The sequence below is a fragment of the Paramisgurnus dabryanus genome, chromosome 3 (assembly GCF_030506205.2).
Source record: "Paramisgurnus dabryanus chromosome 3, PD_genome_1.1, whole genome shotgun sequence".
In the NCBI taxonomy this organism is placed as follows: Eukaryota; Metazoa; Chordata; class Actinopteri; order Cypriniformes; family Cobitidae; genus Paramisgurnus; species Paramisgurnus dabryanus.
In genome coordinates, this window is record NC_133339.1 from 23116700 (window position 1) to 23135762 (window position 19063).

The 19063-nt window shown below is 38.6% G+C and overlaps 1 protein-coding gene across 2 annotated transcripts in view; it reads right to left on the reverse strand.

The window, feature by feature from the left end:
- Positions 1 to 3522: 3522 nt before the first annotated feature.
- Positions 3523 to 19063, reverse strand: part of gjc1 (gap junction protein gamma 1) — a 44157-nt gene continuing 28616 nt past the window's right edge. The window contains exons 1-2 of one of the 2 annotated variants that reach the window (XM_065273215.2): positions 14669 to 14871; positions 3523 to 6967 (exon numbers count right to left, since the gene is read on the reverse strand). In XM_065273215.2, coding sequence (XP_065129287.2) covers positions 5504 to 6913 — 1410 coding nt within the window. In that variant the 5' untranslated portion in view covers positions 6914 to 6967; positions 14669 to 14871 and the 3' untranslated portion in view covers positions 3523 to 5503. Of the gene's footprint in view, positions 6968 to 14668; positions 14872 to 19063 lie in introns of those variants that run through there. The other variant, XM_065273213.2, reaches the window with a different exon arrangement.

Below are 19063 nucleotides of genomic sequence, written 5' to 3' on the forward strand. Positions count from 1 at the left end.
GTCATACACAGTGCTGACTCAAGCAGCGGTGGTTTAGCTTATTATGTTGAGGGTCACGGTGTGCTGGCAGTAGAGGCTCAGGAATACAGATTTGTTTTTCCAAACGCTACACAAGCTGTTCTGCACGCGCTCTGGGGATTCCCTTATATTGGCGTAGCGACCAGATTTTTCAGCATCTGTGTTTGTGTGCCTTTTAAAGCAAACACATTCCCAATGGACACCTCATTTGACACTGCTTTTATTTAATCAGTTAATGTTTTTTTTTTAACTTAATTAGATGTTTTATGGCAGTGGTTTATAAACTTTTTGAAGGCAGGGACCACCACATACATGAAGATCTATATATATATATATATACACACACATGTTTTTATAAAGAAATATTTAAACTAGATAAATGTAATTAGATAAATAGTAAATGTGATATAAAGATTACAAACTTAAAGGGACACTCCACTTTTTTTGAAAATATGCTCATTTTCCAGCTCCCTTAGAGTTAAACATTTGATTCTTACAGTTTTGGAATCCATTCAGCTGATCTCAGGGTCTGGCGCTACCACTTTTAGCATAGCTTAGCACAATCCATTGAATCTGATTAGACCATTAGCATTGTGCAAAAAATTTACCAAAGAGTTCGGATATTTTTCCTATTTAAAACTTGACTCTTCTGTAGTTACATCGTGTACTAAGACCGACGGAAAATTTAAAGTTGCAATTTTCTAGGCAGATATGGCTAGGAACTATACTCTCATTCTGGCGTAATAATCAAGGACTTTGCTGATCTAACATGGCTGCAGCAGGCGTAGTGATATTACACACTGCCCGAAAATAGTCTCTTTGGTTACTTTAGCCGTTTCTCAATACCAAGTACGCCAAACTCGGACTTGTGTCCTTCGTAGTTCGAACTTGCAAGTTCAGACTCGGAAGAACGAACTCCTGACGCGAAATGCATTCTGGGAAAACTTCGCTGTCATAAGCCCCCACACAAGTCTCCTCTGATGCATCCTCGATAAAATGGGCGGATCAAGAACACATCCGGGGATGTTATGGGAACTTGGGCTTGATGCGAACTTTGATTTGGAACAGTACTTGGGCCGCAACTGATGACGTTTTACAAGTCCACAAGAACACAAGTACAGACAAGAACGCATATTGAGAAACGGCTTTTCAATAGCAGGGGACTATTTTCGGGCACTGCGTAATATCACTACGCCATCAGAAAAGTCCTTGATTATTACGCCAGAATGAGAGTATAGTTCCTAGCCATATCTGCCTAGAAAATCACAACTTTTAATTTTCTGTCTTATTACACAATGTAACTACAGAAGAGTCAAGTTTTAAATAGGAAAAATATCGAAACTCTTTGGTTATTTTTTAGCGTGATGCTAATGGTCTAATCAGATTCAATGGATTGTGTTAAGCTATGCTAAAAGTGATAGGGCCAGACCCGGAGATCAGCTGAATGGATTCCAAAACGGTAAGAATCAAATGTTGACCTCTAGGAGAGCTGGAAAATAAGTATTTCTTTTTAAAATGTGTCCCTTTAAACAATTTACTATGTATAAACTAAATTTTTGCTTTGCCAATTTTCTCTTGAAATTTTCTGGGGACCCTTTGGAACCTTCTGGGAGAGCCCAGTTTGAAAACCTGTGCTTTATAAAATGTACTCTCTCTGAAGTAACCAAAGTGACAACTGAATCAAGCATCATCAGTTAAAGTTTAAGATGAACACAGAAACAAGAAAATTCAACATGCACGTCTTTTAAGGTCAAAATGCACATATTCTTTTTACTTTTCGCTCACACAAAAAACACTGCAAGTCACACTTTTAAAAAATGTATAAACAAAATACCTCACATGCATTTTTTTATTCCAAACAGAAGTTTCAAAAACTGTAAATAATTGTACATCTCTGGACTATACAGCTTGGCATACTGAAAACATTTTCAGCCTCGTTTTTTTTTAAACACAGTGACAACATTTAAACACACAGCGGTCAGGACAAACAAATGTCTTACCACACAGATCAGGGCATGAATTAGCCTGGCCATAACCAGAAGTTAGAGTTACAATAAATAGAAACACACAGTTCCAGGCTGTACCAAAAATGGCATCAGACCGTCTTGTGACCCTGCTGCAAAGATTTACTTTTATAGCAAACTGTCAAAAAAGCCCACTCAGAAGTGAAGTAGCTTCAGTATGACAAAAGCATACTGTATTAGAGGGTTTTTAAGGCCTCGCCTGACGCAGACTTCACATAAACTCGAGCACACAGTAACACAAATGTAAACGAATGCCCTCACACGCAGTGGTGCTCAGATGTGAGGCAGCAGGGAATCTTACACTCACTCCATCTGGAGCTTTTCAAATACAGCTGCAGAAACAGTAACACACATACACACATACACAAAGCTCAATGTACACTTACTTTGCAAAATCATTTTGTTTTCCATAAGAAAGAGCGCCAGGGAAAATCCCTTTTTATAAACATTCTTATTTTCCCTCCCATGCAAAATCATAGCTGTCTTTTTTCATAGCGGAGAGCCCATATATAACCATCAAGGGCAAAGGGAACAACCCTTTTTGCATGAAGAACATACTGTATGAGCACAAATCACCAACCACAGTAAAAAAAAATGGTATTTGTATGGGTGACCATAAATATGTACATCAAATACCGGTTCTATTTGTTATAAAAGGCAATCAAATAATACAAAATTCTTATATGGCCATCATAGATAAGAGTCCCACGTAGTAAAAAAAAGCTAATAAAAACCAACCATATAACGGTTTAAGAATACAAACTGTTTTCAAAGTCAAGTCTTGCTTGTTATAGCAATCAAGAATCTAATGCCACAATCTTTAGCATACGTATCGATAAAAAATGCTGATATGTAAAGGGTTTATCTTTTCTTATCTCACTATCAAAGATTACTCGCATGCATTCATGCAATTGATCCACTGCGTCATCCTCAGCTACACGCAAACACACGTGACGCTGTTCTATGGCGTGTTTCCTCAGTCGACGTGACTGCATAGTTGCACGATGTCTTTATTGTGAAAAACAGTATTTGGTCTTCCATGGCAATCTTCACAATTCAAACATCTCACATAAAGGCAAAAGTCTCACACGTTGGAATGTGGCAGTAGGAGAGAAACCGGAAGACTCCTTATGCAGCGTGGGAAAGTGTATGTTTAGGTAAATATCTACATTGTATGTCTTGGGAGAGCGTCTGGATTTTGTAAATCCTCTTAACCTCGGAGCTCTGCATCCGAGTTAGACTTGTTTTATGAATTGGTTGGATTCAAGTGTGTTAACTTATAGCTGAAGTATGTCCTCGTGAATACTTTAAAGCAACAATAGACGTTAAACTTAAGACTTGGGTCAATTTGAATGAAAGTGCTTTACATGCATATTACTGTACATTTTTAAATGCACACTTTAAAAATAATATCAAATCAACAGATTTTTATGTTACTTTAACTTAACAAATTAAGTTAAACTTTTTTCTAAGTTATCACAAGTCAAAACTTTAAAAGTAGGTTGAATTGACTTGCATAATTAAGTTGTTTAAACTTTTTTACAGTGTACTTAAAGGGCTGAAAAGACCTTGTGGTGGTTGCCCAGAGTGCAATTCTTCTTTTAACCAGCAGGAGATAGTATTACAATACAATACAATTCATCAGCTAAATAGACAAGTTTCAGTGGCTTCTCAAAACTACAGGGGTCTCAAAATGCGGACTTAACCACCAAAAAAACATTAGATTGATGTCTTTTTTCTGCACTATAGCTACAAATAGGGTAAAATAAAGTCTATACTATATATTTGTGTGTGTATGTGTTTGTGTTAGTGTAGATTTACATCGGCTTATTTCAGAGAACCCAGAGCAATTTGATTTAAAAGATGTCTAATAGCTGTCCAAACACAGCCCAGACGTCTAGGCTAAAACACAAAGACAAAATTTGGTCTTAATTTAAAGGGGACATTTCACAAGACTGTTTTAAGATGTAAAATAATTCTTTGGTGTCTCCAGAGTATGTATGTGAAGTTTTAGCTTAGAGATCATTTATAATAGCATGTTAAAATTGCCATTTTGTAGGTGTGAGCAAAAATGTGCCATTTTTGGGTGTGTCCTTTAAAATGCAAATGAGCTGATCTCTGCACTAAATGGCAGTGCTGTGTTTGGATAGTGCAGATTAAGGGGCGGTATTATCCCCTTCTGACATCACGGGGGAGACAATTTTCAATGACCTATTTTTTCACATGCTTGCAGAGAATGGTTTCCAAAACTAAGTTACTGGGTTGATTTTTTTCACATTTTCTAGGTTGATAGAAGCACTGGGGACCCAGTTATAGCACTTAAACATGGAAAAAGTCTTAACATTTTTCATGATATGTCCCCTTTAAGAGACATTTAACCTTATCCCAAAAAATAAATGAAACCAAACACCTTTGCTGTAATTGCTGTTGACTTTGCTTAGATAATGTTTTATCATACATCTTGCAAATTGTTTTGGCAAAAACATGATGTAGCCAAATTAACGTTTATTTAGGCTTTAAGTGGGTTATTCATAGCCAGGCTTTACTGTATAGTTAACCTATACTGTAAAGTAAGGTGACCAGATGTCCCCGTTTTCCAGGAACAGTCCCATTTTTTGCTGTTTTGTCCTCCGCAAACCTACAACAATAAAAAGACAAAAACATTCAAAAAGGTTTCGTCCCCGATTTTAATTATATTTTGACCATTGAACTAAAAAAAGTCCCTGCTTTTCATTTAAAAAATCTGGTCACCTTACTGTAATTGATTGCTAATGCTTGCTGGGAAGGATCGGTTAGTATTCTGGAGTCTTGGATACCCCAGCATACTCCCACTGTATTCAAATGTAAAAATCCAATATCATTGCATTGTTATAGCTTGGTGTTGTGATGCAAAACAGGTACCGATCAACAATGTAAATAGGAAGACGGCTGGTTTGGAATCGGATTGTAGTGTCATCACTCCGGTATCCGATAGGAAGACTTTCTCAACTTTCTTTTCACTAAAAAGTTCCAAACGTCAGATATTAATGGGCTTTTCTGGATTGCGGAGGGGATGTTCCCAAAGCTAGCCATAATCTTTAGAGCACAAGATTATGTTAGGAAGATCAAGAAATCGGTCTCATTCTTAAGAGTTTCTTTAAGGCACTTACAGCATTTCAAAAAGATATACAGCATATTTTCCATTTGTGTGCGTGGTCTTTGTTGGATTCACACGATATTTAAAGTCTAAAAATGCATATAAATGAATAAAGAGTGTACGTAAAACCGAACTTAAATATATGTAACTGCCCGCTGACTGAAGTGTTCATGTTTAGGAAAAAATTGTCAAAATGTGTTCCCCAGCTGTACCCTTTCAAAAAGTATCTCAAATTGGTACCAAATGTATACATATCTGTACCTTTTTTTGCCCATTAAAAGCTGGGGTACATATTTTAACCATTTTTTCTAACAGTGCATGAACATTAGATCCAGACTGATGGTTTGACTTCTGCTGATTTGCTACTGCTGCTGCTTTCAGCGCTGCCAGCTTTTCCATGCTTGGTCCGCTGCTTTCGATCCTTCTGTGGTGCTGTAGTGATGTTACTCTGAGGCTTCTCATCAATGTCATGGTTGTCATTCAGGTCATCATGGTTATTATTGGCATGGTGCTGCAAGGTGTACGCTTGAATCGCCGCCTCTAACTGGATGACGTCTTTATTGATGGGCGGCGGTCGGGTTTCACCTGCTGATGGAAAATTGTCCTCGTTGGAACCGTATTGCTGCTGTTCCTCTTGCGCTATGTTGGCACGGTTTTGCTTGCATGCCATCTTGGCATTGCTCAGGTCTGTGTATGGCATGGTCTCAGGTTTTACCACGATGTTGTAGCCTGGCGGTGCAGATGGGGTGTTCCAGGAGAAGGGATATCCAACATAGTCTGCTTCTCTTACACCTCCACCGACCCCAACCCCTGGTTCTTCCTCATTTAGGGCCGGCCCGCCCACTCCGACAGACACACCTCCTCCGGCGAGGAGGCTCAGTTGGTACTCATCATCTGTCGTAGCTGCATTTCGTTTGCGTAAGACGTCGCCAATGGTTCCCACTCCGAGGTGAATCATTTCCCACAGGTTGAGTATCAAGCAAAGGCAGCTGACGCCATACATGATACGGAGGAAGATGGTCTTTTCGGTAGGCCGTGAGACGAAGCAGTCCACGTGGTGTGGGCAGGGCTTATCCGAGCACACGAAGACAGGTTCCACGCGAAAGCCATAAAGCAGGTACTGTCCTGCCAAAAAGCCAGCTTCTAGCGCCGAACGTGTCAGCAGCTGCAGCACGTACACTCGCATGAGCCCGTCGTCACGGATACGGCGCCGACCGTCATGACGTACTTTCGGTTTAGGTCTCGGTGGGACCAAGTCTCTCTGCGTGTTGTCCATCTCAGGCACTTCGTAGATCATAGGATCATCTTCCCGTTCCTCCTCCCCATCCTCGTGTGCCGTAGAATGCTGTCGTGCCCCAAAACACATCTTCCTTGGCCTCCGCTGGGTGTATCCGGAATCTGCAGCTCTTGCTCGAGCCCGCGAGTCCTCGTTATGGGAGATCTTATTAGCTGCGTATCCCATGTAAAGCAGAGAGGGCATGGCGGACAGAATGATCTGGAAGACCCAGAATCGCACGTGCGAAAGTGGGGCGAAGGCATCGTAGCAGACGTTCTCGCATCCCGGTTGGCCCGAGTTGCAGACGAACTTGCTCTGCTCATCGTAGTATATGGACTCGCCGCCCACTGCTGTCAGTACGATGCGGAAGACGACTAGCGCGGTGAGCCAGAGTTTCCCCACCGACGTGGAGTGGTGCTGGATCTCCTCCAGCAGACGTGTTAGGAAGCTCCAGCTCATGACGTCTGATGACAGTGTGGCAGACAGCGTCCCACACTGCACAGCTCACAGACTCTGTAGGCAAACAGGTAGAGAAAATAATATAAGGGCACAGCAATGCAAAGGCGACACAATATGATATGATTCATAAAGCATAATGACAAGTTTATTACCATAATTACAGTCACTCATTGAAAGATACATGGCAAAAAAACACGCATTGCAGGCCTTTGTTGCAGCACCTGTAGCTCAGTTGGTAAATCACTGTTTTAGGAAAGTAAAGGTCATGGGATTGATGCCTAAAAATGTATGGATTTAATGCACTGCAAGTCGCTTCGGATAAAACCATCTTTCAAATGCGTAAATGTATATTGTATCATAATAAACACATATTAACTGAATCGGCCTACACTGTTAGAAAAAAAAGGTGCGGTGATACAATATGATTCTTATAGGAACAAAACAATGACGCTTCCCTGACGAGTTTTAACGGCAATCAATATTTCCGCTATTATCCACTAGTTGGTGCTCTTACCCAACTAATAAAATACTTAAGCATCCACTGATTCAAAAGGGGCTAAAAACTCTGTGTATGTTTTAATCATCATTCTGAATCTGATCTCTAACAAAAGTCCTTAGCAAAAGCTTTCTGCACAAAATTTGATAAGAAACCTGGCCACACATATAAAGAGAAAAAAATAAGATAAGATAAAACATAAAAAAGGTCTGTTCTTTCATTTAATATATTGTATGTTTATATGTTTATAGAAAAACTAGGGCTGTCAAAAGATTAATCTTGCATAATATTTGTGTGTTTATTGTGTGTAATAATTATGTATATGTTAATACAAACTTACATGTATAAATTGAAGAAATTTTATATATATATATATATATATATATATATATATATATATATATATATATATTTATATATATATTTTTTTTTATTTATTTATTTAATTTAAACATTTAAATAATGATAATAATAATATGAATAAATAAATAAATTTATATACACAAAATATGTGTGTGTATTTATATAGACCGTTTCATTGGGCGCACGTGCGGTGACGCGATAAAAGTCTGGTCCAAACTTTACTTCCGTTTTTTTTTTTTTTGTTTAATGGTCTGACTTGTTGCTGAAACTGAACTCTTAAACAAATACCTCGTCGAAAATAACAAATGTTTTGGGTTCCTATGTAATCTCTGTGTTGTTTATTTTGCTTGTTATATAAATAAACTACTTTTAAAAGGACTTTGTTGTTACTTATTCTTCAAAGTTTACCGGAAGTTACGTGAAGACCACGAAAGCTGCGTGTTTATGTTGTTACTTCCATCTATACACAAAATAATTTCACACAGTGCACACACATATATTATGCAAAAACAAAATTTTATTTCGTATGGAATTAATCATGATTAATCTTTGGACAGCTCTAGAAGAAACATTTCTGGAAGGCATCAAACTTTTCCAAAAATCATAAAAAAACTGCCCCTGGCTGGCAACGTTTTTAAAAACGTTGGCGTGCGTTTATACCCTATGGCATAGCCTGATGCACACACTTCCTCATGCATTTCCCCTTGCAATGGTATAAACAAAGATGGACCAAGTTGAGGAGCTATATTTAACAACTGGAACTGCAACAAAAGTTTCTTTCTATTTACCTCCATCACGGCTGATGCTTCTCCAACAACGTACACAACAAGCTGTTGCTTCTTTGGCTTTGCCTTGATACTGTAACATGTCCGTGCAGATTGCCTACTGGTGATCTGCATGTGCACGTTGATGCAAATGACGTAGAAATATAAATAAAAACGGATGCGTAGCCTATGGCATAGAGGCTACTGCATAGGTCAGATGCAAAACTAGAAATTAGTGATGGTTAATTGTACCTTGTGTGCCATTTTTCTGAGAGTATAATAAATACAGTGTGCTTGATTTGATAAAAATAAGACATAGTTGAGATATTATTATTGGCATTATTTATTAGACTTAGTTATTAATAATTTGCATAATTGGTTATGCTTATGGAATTTCCAATACATTTTATTAAAGGTCACTTTCTTTCTGATGCCATTTTTTAAACCCTAGTTAGTGTGTAATGTTGCTATAATAGCATAAATAATTAGCCTGGGTGCCAGCCGATCTTAGCCCCGCCCACAACATTTTGAGAAACGGGAAGATCGGTCTGGGGTTTCACCGTTGAGGAGCTACTATGCGAGTCCCAAAACTGGCCGACGAATCAAATTGTGAGGGCGGGCTTTATACCATGATGGACAGATGATCAACAGTAATGTATCAACCACGTCACCAAAGAGCGCGTGTGTTGAATCTGTTTACAATGAAATGGCTGCCCAGGTAGAAATCAGATGTGTGGATTCTGACATTGAGTCTGTTCTAAAAAATATCGACAGAGCATTGATTTTAAAAGAGGAACAGAGAAACGCGAGCAAGGCATTTGTTGATGTTTTTGCAGTCCTTCCTACGGGATTCGGCAAAAGTTGTCGCACTTATGAAAGATCAAGTTAAAGAAGCAACTGAAATGGGTATCACGGCGATGCAACTTGGTGTGCACGACGAGATGGATATAATTAGCGGTCGTTGCCAGCTTCTTTTCGGAAGCCCGGAATCGTGGAGGGACATGCTAGGCTCGGATATTTTTCAAGCAAACGTAATGGGTATCGTCGAGGATGAAGTTCAACTAATGTACAAATGGTAAGAGATAGTCTTACTGTATGACTTAATGTGATATAAATGAAATGTTGTAAACATAGTAGGTGTTGATGTACGTTCGCTAACTCAGACTTGTAGTGTGTGTCATTGTAACGAAATAACTAGCAGTTCGGTCAAGCTGCAAATACGTCATTTCAACATACGTCTCACACCCCGTTGCTCTGATTGGTCGTAGGTCTATCCAATTGAGTGCAGAGGCATTTTTCGGTTGAGACACGCCTCATAATTATAGCTCAATGGAGCGGTATCAGACTCAAATTCTGACTAGAATTGAGTATGACAACGTCAGGCTAATAAATAATACCTGTAAAATGATAAAGCTCAAAGTTCACTGGCAGGCGATATATTTTCTTAAACAGAATTCGCCTTTTAAAGCCTACAGCAAACGGCCTACAACCCTCTACTTCCTGCTTTAATGACGTCAGTAGAACAGTTTTTTGACTAAACTCCGCCCACAGGAATACGTCAGTCGCCAGCTAAGCTAACGGCAAGCTAAGCCGCTACACACTAAACAAACTACACAATCAGAACTCGATACGTATTTTTGAAGGAGGGACTTCACAGAACAAGGAAGACATCAGACAGTTTTGAGGACAGTGAAAACAGCGCTATACAGATAAGTACATTGTGTTAAAAATACCACGTTTGTTATACGTGAAACATGAAGACATGTTATATTGCGCACTGTAAACACAATCAAAGCTTCAAAAACACAGAAAGAACGGGACCTTTAAAATGTGTCTGTCATGTTATATCTGTGTATCCAGCTATAATGCTCAATCAACGGTCAGCTGAGAGTTAATAGACTTTAAGGGAAGTTTCTCTTTCACATGAACATACACAGACACAATTACCTTGAGCAGCGAGCCTGAACCACACAAATCTTCCCTGAGGGAGAACAGCTTTTGACAGGCTGTGCTGAGCGGGTGTGTGTATGTGACCTCTCTGGTTTGCTCTGCTTGTTTTTTTTCATAAATGAATGTTTAGATTTCTGCTTCCAATAAAGCATATGAAGAATTGATTGCTACGACCATATTAGGATACATCTGAGCAGTCAGACATAAAGGGATAAAGAGATCATTTGTGCCCGAGAACATAGCATGTGTGTGAGTGAAGAAAATAGATTAATTTATTCTTCTCAAAGGTCAAGAGTTGCCCTCTTTTCAAATTCTCATTGGGAACTCAACAGACCCAGAGAGTCCAGATTTCAAGCTTAACTTATACCGAGGGGAAGACCTCAGCAGCGGGCATCTGCTGGTGTTTGGTGCCCTAACTTCCATTCAGCAGCCCCCTACCAGCCCACTTATTAATCTGTGTCTTGCTATGCTGGACTTAAGCAGAGGTCCCCAAACACCCAGTACCGGGTCGTGGACAAGTTGCCACCAGGTCACAAGAACATCCTGAGAAAAATGGGTATAATAACTACGTAATAGCTTAATCGGGTGCTTTGTCCTTTAAAAACCGACTTCAAATAACTTAGATCATTTCCACTTTTGTGCCGCGCTCGCTCTCGCTTTCTCCAGTAATCATGCACTATGATCAAAATAAACTGCAGTAACCATATTTTAATGGGTACACTTTTAACATAGGTTTGAAAGGAACCTAAATATTTACTCCTCTGTCAATCATCATTAAAAAGCATATAAACTGGAGTCTCCGTGCCTAGCCGCAATTCTTCTGGCATCTCTTTTCCTCCTCCTTCACTGCTCATTTTTTTCTTCTGTTATGTGAATTTGGGGCTCAAGGTTCAAGCTGCATTCAATAACAGCAAGCCAAGTTCGTTTACCAGATAATTATTAAGACTAAATGGGCAGGCAAACTCGTAAAACAATGAAAGTAAAACAATTCGCCAAAATATGGTTTTAGACATCTACAAAATATACACACCCCGCATTTTCCGCTGCAATGTCCGTGGTGCTGAATTCAAGATCAGCTTTGCTTATTTGCGACCCTGAACTGATTTGCGCTGCTCTAGATTGCGTTGGTCATTATAGAAATCACCTGCTGCGCCTGTGTTATTTAATTTGTGCTTTTTTAGTAAATAACCACTCTCATCTGTGCTTTTTTTATTTTAGACTAACTGAAACTAATTATTTGCTAACCTTTTTGTAAAGGTTAAAGCAATTATAAGCAGTATGTACAAAAATCATATACCACTTTTCTCTCCCAGTTATGATTTCCTGTTGCTCAGTTGGTAGAGCATTAAATAAGCACAGCAAAGGTAATATGTTTGATTGTATAAAATGTAGTGGAGAGCGGGGCACAAACTAACGCTTTTTGGTTTTGGCTCAATCATCCAAAAAATATTTGAGTTTGATTAATTATATTTTTACACAAGCAACACACACATCTCTGCTACAAATGAACATTTGAGGTTTGTTTCTAGTACTTACCATTCTTTTACACCAAACGTGACAGAAGGGAAAACGTTACAACTTACCCCATAGGTGGAGTTAATTGTAACAGGGGGTTGGTTGTAACACTTTCTAAAAATTAAGTTTGCAGGGAAATATTTCAATACTATTTTGTCTATATGCTTGAAGTAGATATTGTTTATACACTCTGCTAAAGGATTATTAGGAACACCTGTTCAATTTCTCATTAATGCAATTATTCAATCAACCAATCACATGGCAGTTGCTTCAATGCATTTAGGGGTGTGGTCCTGGTCAAGACAATTTCCTGAACTCCAAACTGAACATCAGAATGGGAAAGAAAGGTGATTTTAGCAATTTTTAGCGTGGCATGGTTGTTGGTGCCAAACGGGCCAGTCTGAGTATTTCACAATCTGCTCAGTTACTGGGATTTCAAGCACAACCATTTCTAGGGTTTACAAAGAATGGTGTAAAATAGGGAAAAACAACCAGTATACGGCAGTCCTGTGGGCGAAAATGCCTTGATGCTAGAGGTCAGAGGAGAATGGGCCGACTGATAGAAGAGCAACTTTGACTGAAATAACCACTCGTTACAACCGAGGTATGCAGCAAAGCATTTGTGAAGCCACAACACGCACAACCTTGAGGCGGATGGGCTACAACAGCAGAAGAACCCACCGGGTACCACTCATCTCCATTACAAATAGGAAAAAGAGGCTACAGTTCGCACAGGCTCACCAAAATTGGACAGTTGAATACTGGAAAAATGTTGCCTGGTCTGATGAGTCTCGATTTCTGTTGAGACATTCAGATGGTAGAGTCAGAATTTGGCATAAACAGAATGAGAACATGGATCCATCATGCCTTGTTACCACTGTGCAGGCTGCTGGTGGTGGTGTAATGGTGTGGGGGATGTTTTCTTGGCACACTTTAGGTCCCTTAGTGCCAATTGGGCATCGTTTAAAAGCCACAGCCTACCTGAGCATTGTTTCTGACCATGTCCATCCCTTTATGACCACCATGTACCCATCCTCTGATGGCTACTTCCAGCAGGATAATGCACCATGTCACAAACCTTGAATCATTTCAAATTGGTTTCTTGAACATGACAATGAGTTCACCGTACTAAAATGGCCCCCACAGTCACCAGATCTCAACCCAATAGAGCATATTTGGGGATGTGGTGGAACGGGAGCTTCGTGCCCTGGATGTGCATTCCACAAATCTCCATCAACTGCACGATGCTATCCTATCAATATGGGCCAACATTTCTAAAGAATGCTTTCAGCACCTTGTTGAATCAATGCCACATAGAATTAAGGCAGTTCTGAAGGCAAAAGGGGGACAAACACAGTATTAGTATGGTGTTCCTAATAATCCTTAAGGTGAGTGTATATCTGTCTATAATAGACAGGTATCCACACTGTATTCATTCATCCAGTCCTTTTCTAACAATAGTTCAATTATAAATGGATACAAATGTCTAAATATGTGAGAAAAAGCAGCACAATTATGACAAAACATTTTTTTATATGTGACCCAGTCTGTAATAACCATACTAGAGTTTCAAAATCAAATTCTGAGATAATGAGCATCAAAGTCTGATTTTAGCCATTCATTTCATTATGATTTCAATCTTTGACGTGACCTTATTCAATTAATATTAAAGATATTTAATATTGCCACATTTATTATATGTGTAGCCTATTTAAAAAAATGGTTACGCTAACGTTAGCGATATATGACATAGCATTGGTTTTGGTATCTTACACACCCAACTTAGAAACCGGAAAAAAAAAACATATGATAAAATATTTTTACTTAAATGCCACCAAAACACTCGTTCCTCAATAACTCTCTGGAAAAACATTATACATTTCCAATAATTTGCGGGAGATCGTCTTTTGGCAGCGTGAAAAAATACCAGAAAAACCAAACGCTCAACCTTGTGCAACTATGTAAACAGTCCGTGTTACAACTAACCTCGCGTTAGTTTTTGCCCCGCACACCCCTGTACCTTAAATGGACTGTAAGTTGCTTTGGATAAAAGCGTCTGGCAAATGTGTAAATGTAAATAAGTAGTTTATAGAATACCATGTGTTATAAAATGGAGATTTCATACTTTAAATTCTGTTTGTTTGAGCCAACCAACTGTTTTGAAATGCACATCACATGCACAGCACATTCTATATGAATGCATCAAGTTGCTTGTAAGTCATAAGCAAGCTAATTAACATTATTATTGCCCCTATTTTATAAAAGCAATAAGTCACTCAAGGCCAGAGAAAAGTGCTGGTGCTATTTACTGATTAAAAGTTTTACTCTTACTCACGTGGCTCTCTAGAATGCACACACACTCAGTTTTCTTGCCCTGCCTCTTGGCACAGACATACAGACAGTATACATGCTCAGCAAAACGTCCTGTACCCACATCAAAGCCAATCTATAACATCCATCCACGCTTCTTCGCTCTCCCATCTCAATCCCCAAGAGCAGTAGCATATTTAAGATATAAAACATGCCATATCTACTAAAAAAATTAAAACAAAAGTCTAATCCAAACTTCATGAATACACTACTGAGCTCAAGTCAATTAAGGTCAAAAAGTGCATATTTGCCTGTGAAAAGTCATATGAGCGCACTCGGCAAAACTGTTGTACTCACACAAACTCGACATTCTGTCTCCGGTAACTCCATGTCTGCTTTCTTTCTTCTCTCCTTTCATCTCTTTATCATCCTTTCTTTTTTCCGTTTGTACAAGATGCCTTAGAAACCATTGACCTTACACCAACTCTACACACATGCGTATATGAACAAGCACGTTACGATAAAGAACGTGCCTGAGTCTCAGAAACACACACAATAGCCTTTTACCCCGTTCCCCCATAAAACTGGGTCAGAGGGGGTTGTGGTTTAAGGGGGGAGTGTTATGGTTTTGATGTGGGCTGCTGGGTGGGTTAATATCTTTGACGGCAGGGGAAGCAGACACTTATGAGGAGAAAACAAACAAGAAAGCAGAAATCAGGGGTGATGTTCAACAAGAAACTAACAGATTTTAGCAAACTTCTTTCTCTTCATACACATAAGTAAACTTAAATCACAGACAAGTGATTGAACGATATCTTTTCCCTTTAACCTTATCGCCTAACCCCACCACTTCCTCTCTCTAAAGCCCCCTCCTCTTTTTCTCTTCAGCTCTTTCACAACTGCTAAAAGCAAGGGAACTTCTTAATGTTTGCATTTTTATTAATTTGGCCATCTTTGGTCATGGCTTAAATCAGAGCTTCAAGCGATCTCCAACTCTTGCATTCTTAACCCCTGTTTCTTATCTATATGTCTCTCTCTTTACGTCTTTCTCTCACAGTAAAGAGTGAGCCGAGATTATGATCGCAGGATTTCACAGCTACTTCCAGAGATAGTGAGTGAAGAAAAATCTCATTATAATTCGACACACATTCCCTAAGTGTGATAAGGAAACAATCATTTTAATGTGAGTATATTAGTATGGAGAGAGAGAGAGAGAGAGAGAGAGAGAGAAAGAGAGAGAGAGACATTCTGGTGCTGGCATGTTCAATGAAAACATTTTCTTCAGTAATTAGGATTTGTTATGGAAGCAATATTTTCATTTATCCATACAGTATATTGTTCACTGTGCACAAATCACATTCCTAACATAAATATGACCCGGCCTTTTCACAAAGAGATTACAGAAAATACACTGATAATGAGCTTCGTTCACACTGGCATATTTTAAACGTGTGGGATAGTTTTGCCTTGCATATGAAAAGCATATAACTTTACAAATATAAACAGGATAACTACTTAACAATCTGACTTCGGACAGATGCAAGAACATGTGAGAGAGAGAGGGCAGCGCATGCACAAGAAAAAGGTGTCGCGATGCTAACCCCCAGTTATAGAATTGAATGACAAATATGTTGTTGCGACGACCCCTTGGCATTGTTCCTGCCTTTTGTTTACATTGGGCGCATCCCAGAATTGATAACAGCAATATGACTATGTCCCTATCCCGGGATCAATTCTGGGACATGTTTGTTTTCACATGGAAACCAATTTTATAGGATCAATGCACAATGGGGCAGTTGTGGCCTACTGGTTAGAGAGTCTTGTAACCTGAGAGTTTGCCGGTTCGAGTCTCACAGCCTTGTGCAAGGCACCTTAACCTGCCTACTGCTCCGCGGACACTCTGAGACTGTTTACACGTGGGCGGCTATTTTCATAAACGGACATTTCAACATCTCCGGTTTCAAAAATAACTTCAGAAAAATGTTCATTGTACCCGTGTATATATGGTAACGAGAAGCTCAAGCCCATGTAAGCCAATCAGAATCCAGAAAACAGCAACAAATCAATTCCTGTTCCTCTTTTGAGCAAGGTCGCACTTTTGGCGTAGGTGCAAGCTTTGGCGCATAGTGTCACATTGGCTGACTAAACATCCGTTTGTCTCAGGCTATGTTTACATTAATGTGTTTACCTTTTAAAACGCATTACTTTTGCCACGTTTACGCTTTTCATTTACACTACGCCACCGTTTTCGACCCTCATAAACAGATTCGTTCGTAAACGCTGAAGACCCTGTTTTAGTTTGAGAACTTAGACGTTGCGCTGTAGTGTAAATGAACGTAGACGGAGTCTTATGTAAACGAACAGCTGATGTTAACGTTACAGCGTATCATTTTCAAAGTAAAATTTATTTTTATTCAGGTAAATGGAGGTTTGCAACGGAGAGTTTGCCAAAAATAGTAAACATCTACCAACCGGCTATTTAAAACGCTATATCAGATTGTTTTAACATGTATCCTTATAGATAATGTCTGTTTTATATTTATGTTTGAGTATTGTTGGGTTTGAATATTGTTGTAATGTTGTTTATGTTTTGTTTAAATTTAGTTAGCTTATTACGAAAGATAGACTGTAATTTTAAACGCCATATAGGGCGTTTTAAAGGCCAATATGAAGGGAGAATTGTAATGGGTCAGACAGTATTTTCGAGTTTAATTTAAGTTTTGTTTGCTACTTTAAAATAAAGTTTGTTTCATATAATTTGTCTCTTAATTTTAATCAATGTTTTGTTGATAAGTTTTGTGAATACAAATTAATAAAAACAATAAAATCAACTTCATAGTAATATTTAATGCTCGTTTAGCCGATTGCACGGACCTCGCACACTTAAAAAAATTAACGTCATATTAATTGTAATACTTTACACTGGTTCTCAAACTGGGGGCCGCAAGATTGTGCCAGAGGGGGCCCCAGTTTTATGACATTTTATAAAATAAATTAATTTATCATGAATTATGTGCAATTAAATCTAAAAAAATAAGGCTACTTACCAACAGCACTACTTTGTATCATTCAATATGTTTTGTTTAATTAAAAGTTGAGTTTTAGAACAGTTTTTTGTCATAAATTTTCTTTGGGGGGGCCACGAAGGAATGCACTGTACCCAAGGGGGGCCGCACGCTGAAAAAGTTTGAGAACCACTGCTTATACACACAAACTGAACAGCGACAGGTAAGGGAAGATAAGTTATTTGGTGTTTTTCTGAAGAATACAGTCAGTTCGTACGAATTCCCAGAGTGAAATGGCTGAAGAGGAACTCCCTACATTAAAGCAATAAGCATTTAGGCTAAAGCTATACGTCACCTCTTATTACGTTTGACTGAAGTTTGCATTTGCTGAAATTAATTTTTGCTTCAAGTTCACTACTGTTTAGTACTGTTCATTTGAATGCTTCCTTTTTAAATCATAAAGACCTTTCTGTTTGGTTTATAACATTAACATATTAATCATATTAATATGTTGTAGGGGGGAGCTAGAATAATATAAGACTTTCCCAAAAACATTTTTATAGTTTCAAAAATAGTGTCTGTTGTAGTTGCCGGCAAAGGATCAAGGTATTAATTTTTGTCAATATCGCACACCCCTAGGCTGGATAAATGCGCAAAGGTAAGCTATTATTAGAGTAATAAGTTATTTTCACTGATCTATATAAATTACTGGATTGCGCATAGAACGCTTGACGTAACTGTGTGGGGTGAAGCCAGCGCAGAGTTCGAGACGCCATCTTGGTATACCCAACCGGCAGAGAGCGTCATTGACTTCCATTCAAAATCATGATCAAAATTTACCCCCTTTACAGCGTATCAGTTACTCAGGGTAAATTTTTTAGGATATGTCTTAATTATTTGTTAATTCTGGTGTTATATGCAATGTTTATGTTTTAATCGGGCAGGATAATGGATTTATAAAAAACCGTTAAGGTGAGTGTCTGTTGCATTTGTTAATGACACGGGTATAAATAAAGTTTTTTTTGACATTCAGCTACACTGTGACGGTCAGAGTTATTTCTCTAAATAAGTTTAGGTAACTTGTAAGTTTAGATAACATAATTACAAAACTAGCAAATTATTGCATGCACATACGGTATAAAGCATGATTATTTATATAGATTTCAGAATGAGCACGTTTATTGTCATTAATACTAAATATGCTGCGGTCTGTCTGCTGATCTGATACTGTCATAAAGATGAATGTATAGTAACTTCAAATTTAAAAACGAAGACGAGTAAAGTGATGTTTTATCATTAAAATCTGATAACGTCCAATGACTTAATAGAACGTTTGGGTATACCAACATGGCGGCGTGGTGGCTTCACAAGTGTGACGTCATGCGCAATCCAGTCATTTATATAGATCAGTGGTTATTTTACACTTTTATGCTCATGCCCAGTTACGTGATTGTTCATGTTTCATGCGTTTATGGTCGTGTATAGTGTGGATGAAGATTCTTTTTAAAATGCCAGTATAAATGAGGATCGTTTTCATTTTAAAATGCCGTTTTAAAACGCAAATGCTCTAATATAAACAGGGCCTCAGTTTACATGCAACCATGCAACCCAAGATTTTCAGAAACTCCACCCTGGCCGGAGTTTTTAGAAAGAATCGGTTTCTTTTGTTGTTATGCAACAATGGGTTATAACAGCATTTCTCAAAGTGTTGGGAATAGGAACATTGCAAGTGGGGCGTGACAAACAG